At 42.3% G+C, this 8,326-nt stretch overlaps 1 protein-coding gene across 1 annotated transcript; it reads right to left on the bottom strand.

Annotated features, from left to right (window-relative positions):
• Nucleotides 1-2,427: 2,427 nt before the first annotated feature.
• On the bottom strand, nucleotides 2,428-7,850 carry slc35e3 (solute carrier family 35 member E3). Its single transcript, XM_083903282.1, has 8 exons — nucleotides 7,710-7,850; nucleotides 5,784-6,250; nucleotides 5,493-5,603; nucleotides 5,350-5,409; nucleotides 4,383-4,481; nucleotides 4,215-4,297; nucleotides 3,737-3,821; nucleotides 2,428-2,774 (listed from the first exon to the last, which is right to left on the bottom strand). Exons 2-8 carry the CDS (start codon nucleotides 6,183-6,185, stop codon nucleotides 2,673-2,675), a joined length of 942 nt encoding a protein of 313 aa, XP_083759408.1. The 5' UTR covers nucleotides 6,186-6,250; nucleotides 7,710-7,850; the 3' UTR covers nucleotides 2,428-2,672.
• Nucleotides 7,851-8,326: the final 476 nt, after the last annotated feature.

Below are 8,326 nucleotides of genomic sequence, written 5' to 3'. Positions count from 1 at the left end.
TAAATGTGTAAGAAAAACAACAACAACAACACGTTAGCATTAGCAAAGCTAGCGCCTTGAGCTCGGGCCACTTGAATGGACGCTGTGAAAAATACGATGTAAACAAACGTTTCAGCGGCGTCAAACTCACAATTAGCGGGGAATTAATCGTCGAATTATAAAACATAACGTATATGAATCATAACATGTGTGTATAACATTCTAATTGTCACGTGAATGTGAATTTAAAGGGGAAAAGTCTTTACCTGCTGCAGCTAACTGTCGCAAAACAAACATCGGTCACTATCGTCGGTTTCCGTGAAGCGAACAAGGACCCGTGCATGGCGCCGAACGCGGTGCCTGACTAAAAAAACAACTATTAATATTATTATTTCAATGGGTGAAATAAATCCAATAAAACAAATTCTTTATTTTACACTGAGTTTAGAATCATTATCTTCTAAATGGCAGATTTTTGTTGTTGCAGACTTTGCCTTTATGTGACGTCCTTTCATCTTTAACATGTTCATTTGCTTTTACTTTCTATAATATAAATAATTCTTATTAGAATAATAACAGGCATATACTTGAAAAAAAAACTTACTAAACATACATAACAGTGTTCTTTATTTGAGCACGAGCATATTAAAGTTACTTTATTCTTATCTTATTATGGATTATAAACCCTGACTTTCATGTGATTACGTCACATAAGAAATAACTGTGTGTTTTAATGTACTTTTTACTATTTTCACATGTTAAAGTGACAATAAGTTCAATGTGAACACTTTGTCAGTAGTAGCAACAGAAGCATTGGTACAGTAACAGTATACATATATATATATATGTATATATACATATAGGAGAAAAACAAAGAAATATAAAAACAACTTTTATACAGAAGTGGACGATAATATCTTAAAATTATATCTCAAACAATATTTAGTACAATTTCCACAGTTCACAATAAAACGTTTTTGGTTTAATAAAAAACAACATTTATGCTGCTAAACAGAAATAAGTCATTATAACACGATTTTAAGTAGTTTAGACGCCTGTGATAATGAGATGCCGGTGATTTTTTATTGTTAAATAAATGTTTTATAATAAAGTCACACTGTCAGCCTCAAAGGACTTTAGTGTGTGTGCAGTGAGCGATGACCTTTGACCTTCAATGAGGAAATAACATGAATAAAAACTTTAATCAGGGGAAAATATGGGAGAAAACTCAGGAAGAGGAGGAATCTCTCCCAGGACGGACAAACTGAAGTTCTGTGGAATGTACATATATATATATACATATATATATATATGTGTACAAACACACACACAGAGCCACACTTGTGTTACAGAGGAAAACCTCCAGCGGCTCAGGAAAACCTTTCACTCACAGGTGAATGAATGAATGAATGAATTGAAAACACGTACTGTAGCTTTACTGACACAGATTGACTTTAGTTTCCTCCACTTCTCAGTCGTAGAACTTCAGTGAAAAATCCCCCTTTAACCCGACTCGTCTGTAAACCGTCGATAAAGAAAGAACTCTCCTGTATTTCTTTAAAATTATTCATTTTTAAACATTTAAAAGTAAAAACTCAGAATCAGTTTTTTTTTTGTTTTCAGTCGAGTCGAATAAAACCAGTCATGATGGAGTGTTTCCATGGTAACGCTGCAGACCAACGTCACTGATACACAACAAAACCTCTGTATGTACTTCATGAGTGTACATATATACATAATAATAAAAACACACACACACAGAGCTCAGTTTGGATTTTTAATCGTCTTCGTACCGAACATTGACCTCAGTCACGATCACAACTGAAGGTTTTTCATATGAAATGTTTAAAAAAAAACAAAAAAAAAAACACACACAAAATAAATCACGTAAAAAAATCCCCAAAAATCCCCACTCAGCGACTTTTATTCAAATCTACGACTTTTTCATCTTTCAAAAATAAAAATGATTAAATACGAACTGAGACGAAGAGAAACGGTGAAATGCAGCAGACTGTGAACGTTCTGTTTGAAAACTGTGATAAAAGGAAGAAAAATCAGTGAGAAATCAGTGAAACATTGTTCTCTTTAAAGGCTCAGTCACAAAAATATTCAAACTTTAATAATTCTCTATTTTAAAAATCAAATAAACACTAAATTAACTCATACTTATATAGTTTCCACGGCAACATCACGATTTGTAACCGCGACGACTTCACCCTGCGTAATTTAGTCTTTTGTTCTTAATCTGTAACACAGTAATAATACAACACTGACATATACATACTGTATACATGTACATATACACGCATAGATATCGTAAATTAAATTGCAATATCGGGAAAAAAAAAAATCGGAACGATGAATTTTCTCCAATCTTGTTCAGCCTGAGTTTGAAGCGTTTTAACCTCGTCGTCGTCTCCTTGGCAACAGCAACGGCTGCTGCTGCAGTGCATTCTGGGAAAATGAACTAATTTTTATGTTGGTAAAAAAAAAAAAAACTTGTGACGCAACAATACTTTTAACACTTGTCTGAACTCTCTTGGAAAAATACATATACTTTATTTATATATATATATATATATATACTGTTTGTGTGTGTGTGTATAAAATGGGCGTGTGCTGCTGCCTGTCATTCACACACTGTGAACAGCCAATGGCAGGAGTCCGTGCACTTGATTGACAGGTGTGTCGCTCTATGGTTTCTGCGCCAGGCGACTTTTCCCCTCGTCCTGTTCGAGCAGTTTGAAGTGAGTGTAGAGGAGGATCCCAGCCAGAGTGCACAGGATTCCCACAGCCTGAGGGGGTGAGACAGGAGGGTGAGACAGGGGTGAGACGGGGGTGAGAGGGTGAGACGGGGGTGAGACGAAGGGTGAGACGGAGGGTGAGAGGGTGAGACAGGCATGAGAGGGTGAGACGGAGGGTGAGAAGCAGGTGAGAGGGTGAGACAGGGGTGAGACAGGGGGTGAGACAGGGTTGAGAGGGTGAGACGGGGGTGAGACAGGGTTGAGAGGGTGAGACGGAGGGTGAGAAGCAGGTGAGAGGGTGAGACGGGGGTGAGACAGGGGGTGAGACAGGGTTGAGAGGGTGAGACCGGGGTGAGACAGGGTTGAGAGGGTGAGACGGAGGGTGAGAAGCAGGTGAGAGGGTGAGACGGGGTGAGACGGGGGTGAGACGGAGGGTGAGACGGGGTGTGAGACGGGGGGTGAGACAAGGGTGAGACGGAGGTGAGACAGGGGTGAGGGTGAGACGGGGGTGAGAGGGTGAGACGGGGGTGAGACGGAGGGTGAGAAGCAGGTGAGAGGGTGAGACGGGGGTGAGACAGGGTTGAGAGGGTGAGACGGGGGTGAGACGGAGGGTGAGAAGCAGGTGAGAGGGTGAGACAGGGGTGAGAGGGTGAGACGGAGGGTGAGACAGGGGTGAGACAGGGGTGAGACAGGGGTGAGAGCAGACGTTAAAAACATCAGAGAAATGCCAGAGATATCGCTGAACGAGCAGCGGCTCCTCCCCCCGTCTCTGGAGAGAGACTCCGCCCCCTCACCTTCCTCACCTTTGAGCTGTGTGCGGGTTACCGTGGCAACACTGCTACTTAAGTACACACACACACACACTTGAATGTTCTTTGTTTCTTTGTTTGGATAAGAAAAGTGAGGAAACAGGTTCACACCTGTGTGTGTGAGCAGCATGAAGAAGAAGAACTACAGAAGAAGAACTACAGAAGAAGAAGAAGAACTACAGAAGAAGAAGAAGCCAGACTCACCTGGTTGAGTGACAGCGGGTCATGGAAGAGCAGGTAACCTCCGACCAGAGTGATACAGAATTTGAAATGACCAAACATGTTGTAGCTGTGAACCAGATTCAGGAAAACCAAACACCTGAAGACGTCCTCAACGAGACAAAGACGGTTCCTGCCGACTGGAGATCAGCAACATCCACAAAACTTTTCAGACATCTCTGAAATATGTTACTTTAAAGAGACCAGAACAAAGGCCCTTAAAACTCCTGAAGACCAAGGTCTTCATCGAGAAGATCAGAGAGGAAACTTCTCATAAAGTCTCCATAGAGATGTCACAACAGAAGACACCAGAGTCCTTCATCTCTTCTTAAAAAGTCCTGAAAGACTAAAAAACTCTTCCTTAAGAAGATCAAAGAACTCACGAAGAACTCATGAAGAACCGAGAAGACCTGAAATCTGAACTCGGTCCCAAACCCTTTTGGTGGACATGGTTTAAGGATACGTAACAGCTGAGGTGTTCCCGATGATCCAGTAGATGGACAGGTTGACCAGGAACGCCACCACACCTGAGAAGAACACCGCCATCTGAAGAAGAAGAAGAAGAAGAAACAGTTAAGCCCAGAAACATCGTGTGCTTGTGATTTGAGAGTTCTGTCCTGTAGAGTCTCACCAGAGCAGCGATGGACCAGGGTCCAAAAATCCCTCCGTCTCCGGTCAGAGGCTCAAACAAAGGGACGATGCAGAGCAGGAAGCCTGAGGACAGAGGAGCCTGAAGACCAGGGTTTGGACAAGAAGTTTACGTCATCTGTCCTCACGATCGGCCGAGAACCAAGTCTTCATTCACAATCACCAAAGTCTCAAGTGTAGGTCAAAATCAACAGGAAATATCATCCAACATAAATGTAAACAAGTGCCAAATCAAGTCCCGAATCAAGTCCCAAATCAAGTCCTGAATCAAGTCCCAAATCAAGTCCTGAATCAAGTCCCAAATCAAGTCCAACATAAACAAGTCCTGAATCAAGTACTGAATCAAGTCCCGAATCAAGTCCCAAATCAAGTCCAACATAAACAAGTCCAAACTCAAGACACCGGTCAAAACCAAAAAGTCCCAAAAATAAAAGCTAAAAGGTTCCAAATGAAAGGGTCCTCCAACAAGAGTCCTCAATCAAGAGTCCAAATGAGGTTTAAGTCAAATCCTAAGTGAGAGAAAACAAGATCTAAATCAAGACCTGTGGTGAATCCATAAAGTCCCAAATCTGTGGTCGACACCTACAAGTCCTCAGAGAGTTCTAAGTAGTCCAAACTAAAAGGGAAACGAGTCCTCAGTCAAGTCCAAACCAACAAAGTCCTGATCCCTAATCAACTCCAACCCAAATCAGTGGTCTTCAGTCCAAAGACCAGGATCAAAAGTCCCCTAAAAAATTCAAATCAATCAAAATGAATCAAACTGAACATGAACCAAGATCTAAATCCAGCTCCAGGGTAAACGAGTCCAGAATGAAGTCCCAAACAAAGACTGAACTGAGAGTAAGTGGGTTCACCCAGAAACGTACAGTATCATCAATGTTAAATCATACAGTGGCACCAGGTCCAGGTCCAGGTCCAGGTCCAGGTCTGTATTTGGTGTGAAGTCATACCTGATAGTACAGAAGCTGCATGGAGTTCACCTGGAGTTCGTGTTGTTTGGCCCCCACCCACTGAAAAACAACGAAAAAACAAACCAGTTAGAGTCAAGTACGAACTCTTTTACGTTTAATTTCACATTCAGAATTCCACTCACGACTTGGTAAAGCGACGTCACGAGAACCCCCGAGGTCGCGAACACCGTCCCGAGAAGGTTGAAGCGAACATCGTAATAGGAGTTCAGTATCACTCCTAACGTGATGGGAACCTGGAGAACCAGAGAAGAACCTTGAGAACCTCTGAAGGTGCAGCTCACGATCCTTCATTTACCACAGAACCACCACCAACTTTTCCTTTCCTTTTCCATTTAGTGCTAATTAGCAAACGTTAGCATGCTAGCCATCCATCAGTAAGTTCTAGAGGTCACGGTTAAACTAGGGTTCCTCACCAGGGTCAGTTTGATCTTTGTGGAGAAGGTCTTCCTGTAGTACGTGGTCTGGATGAGGATGATGACGGGCGTGGTCATGGCCTTGGCCAGTTGGTACGTTCCTATGGAGTTGTTCTGCAGCGAGAGGTTGGTGAAGGCCACGAAGCCACAGAAGCTCAGCGCCAACCACGCGATCCTGCGCAGCGGCAGACTCTTGGGGCAGAAGATGTCCATCTTCTGGCAGAGGAAGAGTCCCAACCAGGTGACCACAAAGTGGACCAGGGTCAGGGTCATGTTGGGGAACCCGTAGTGGACGTAGATCCACTTGTTGAGGAAGACGATGCAGATGGAGGAGAAGAGGTTCACCAGCAGCCCGGCGATGATGCGCCGGTTAGCAGAAAAACTAAAGCGCTTGTCGGCCATCTTTACGTTCTTTTGTTTTCGTCTTCGTTTGAGCTTTGTTTTTGTTTGTTTTTTAACTCTTCAAGCTGCAAAAACAGAAACACAACATGTTATCTTTAAGCTAGCTACGGTGCTGACAATCATCTCCAGGTGTTGAATGCTAACATCTCAGCTCTCCGTCCTAAGCTCCTCCCACAAGATGAGCACAAACAGAGGAACATCCACGACGCACAGATCCAAACCCCATTTGTTCTACACGTGTAAACTGCAGTTAAGAACTTTGAACTCTGGGGGGCAGCATTGCACCTCTCGGTGTACAGCCCGCCGGAAAATGAATAGAAGAAGTGCTGAAAATTGGGTTTTCCGGTACGGATCGCGTAGCCACGATACGCGACAAATTCTTGTGCGGTGCATTCGCGCGAAAAAAAAAGCCGGAGAAACAAGAACTTCGCAATATTACCCGACAACACAAACTCAACAAATCCCGCAAGACGAGCTTAAAATTAGCTTATTTCCAGGTATTTGAACTCGAAACCTGAAAATCCCCCAAAACAACGGACGTCTGATGATTTTCAAAAAGTATAATTTTCACTTGAATCGTTCCTAACTTAAACCTAGTTTTACATTCTCGTGTGTTTTTCTTTTCCCTTGATGACACAAGCACCGAATTTGGCACAAATGATATTCAGGAAGTACGTTCGCCGACTGAAAATCCAAAATGGCAGCCAGTTTTCAAGATGGCCGCCTTGCAAAATGTACGAAGTCGAACTTGGATGGACAGAAATGTGTTAATGATCCAAAAAAGGATGAATTGTGACGGGAAAAACTCAACGGTGTCAATTGAATTCCAATATAGACGCCCCGTTTTCAAAGATGGCGACTTTTACGCGACTCAGAATGAGCGTTTTTAAGTGGATATTGTAGTTTTCGAAGAGAGTAGGTTGTGAAGCACAAATATGGTGCTTGGATCATTTCAGTAATCTGAGCCACTATAGGGCAAATTTCCTCAATTTCAAAAATTCATTAAAATTATTCCTTAATATGTTTGCGAATATTTTCAACGGATCCTTGTTCAGGGCGATGTCGACTGTTATTCTAGAACATTTCAGGTAATTTCAACGCACTTTTTGTCACTTTTCTCACTGAGTGCAGGAACAAAGTCTTCACTGTTCTGTCTCCACAGACACGTAGTGACGTGACGTAGTGACGTAGTGACGTAGACTCTGGCATTAAACTGTAACACAACACTTAACTTAGCCAAGTAAAAGTGCCATCAATGTTGATTTAATCACAAAAGCCGTGTAGCCGAATTTAAACACATCACATCGCAGTTGTGTCTTCAGTAAAACAAACGACACGGGTGAGATTAAATGTGTCAGAATGCAGAGTTTCACTGTAAAATGACAGTTTTTTTAAATGGAGTTTGGTGTCGCTTCACTTTAATGAGAAGAAACTTTGAATAAAGCAGTGACTTTTACAGTGAATTACAGATGAACGTCAGTCAGTGTGTCTGTGATTCGGCCACGCATGAAGAGAAAAGTTTACCTGTTCTCTCCATCTCTCTCTCCGTCACCGACTTCAATCCTCCGGGGCTTCACCGGGCCGCGTCTCGTCCTGGCGCCGGCACGCAGCGCTCCACTGCCGGCCTCCCGAGTGAAGAATGTCCGCTGCAGTGCTGGAGGGTTTTCTCTGCCTCCGCTCCCGCAGCCGTGATTTATTCCTTCAGCTAAAAGTGAATCATGAACCGCTGCGTCTCCGTCTTCCTGTTTCCTCTTCACTGATGCGTTTAACGGCAGGTGGTGAGAAACAGCGGCTCCTGGCGGACAGGAGGACTCACTGCGCACTGCAGGGAAATGGAATTGTGTGTTTACGAAGAGTGTATTTTATAGTATTATTAAAAATATACTAAATTAATAATAATATTTATAATTCATTTTACAAATTTTTACAAATATTTTTGTGTAGATTCCCATTTCTATTCTTATTTATACAACATGTTATTGTTATATATGAGTCACAGTAGAAATAACCAGTTAATGTGAAATAAACACATTTTTTCGCCTTTTTTTTTCAGTCAATGCCGATTATTATATTGAAAAATACACATTGTATGCGTTAATTTTTTATTTCCCTAATACACAATTTCACAAAAGTGAAAATAC

This window comes from Microchirus variegatus (assembly GCF_963457635.1).
Source record: "Microchirus variegatus genome assembly, chromosome: 16".
Taxonomy (NCBI): Eukaryota; Metazoa; Chordata; class Actinopteri; order Pleuronectiformes; family Soleidae; genus Microchirus; species Microchirus variegatus.
The sequence above is the reverse complement of the archived record's forward strand: the minus strand, read 5'-3'. Positions and strand labels throughout refer to the sequence as shown.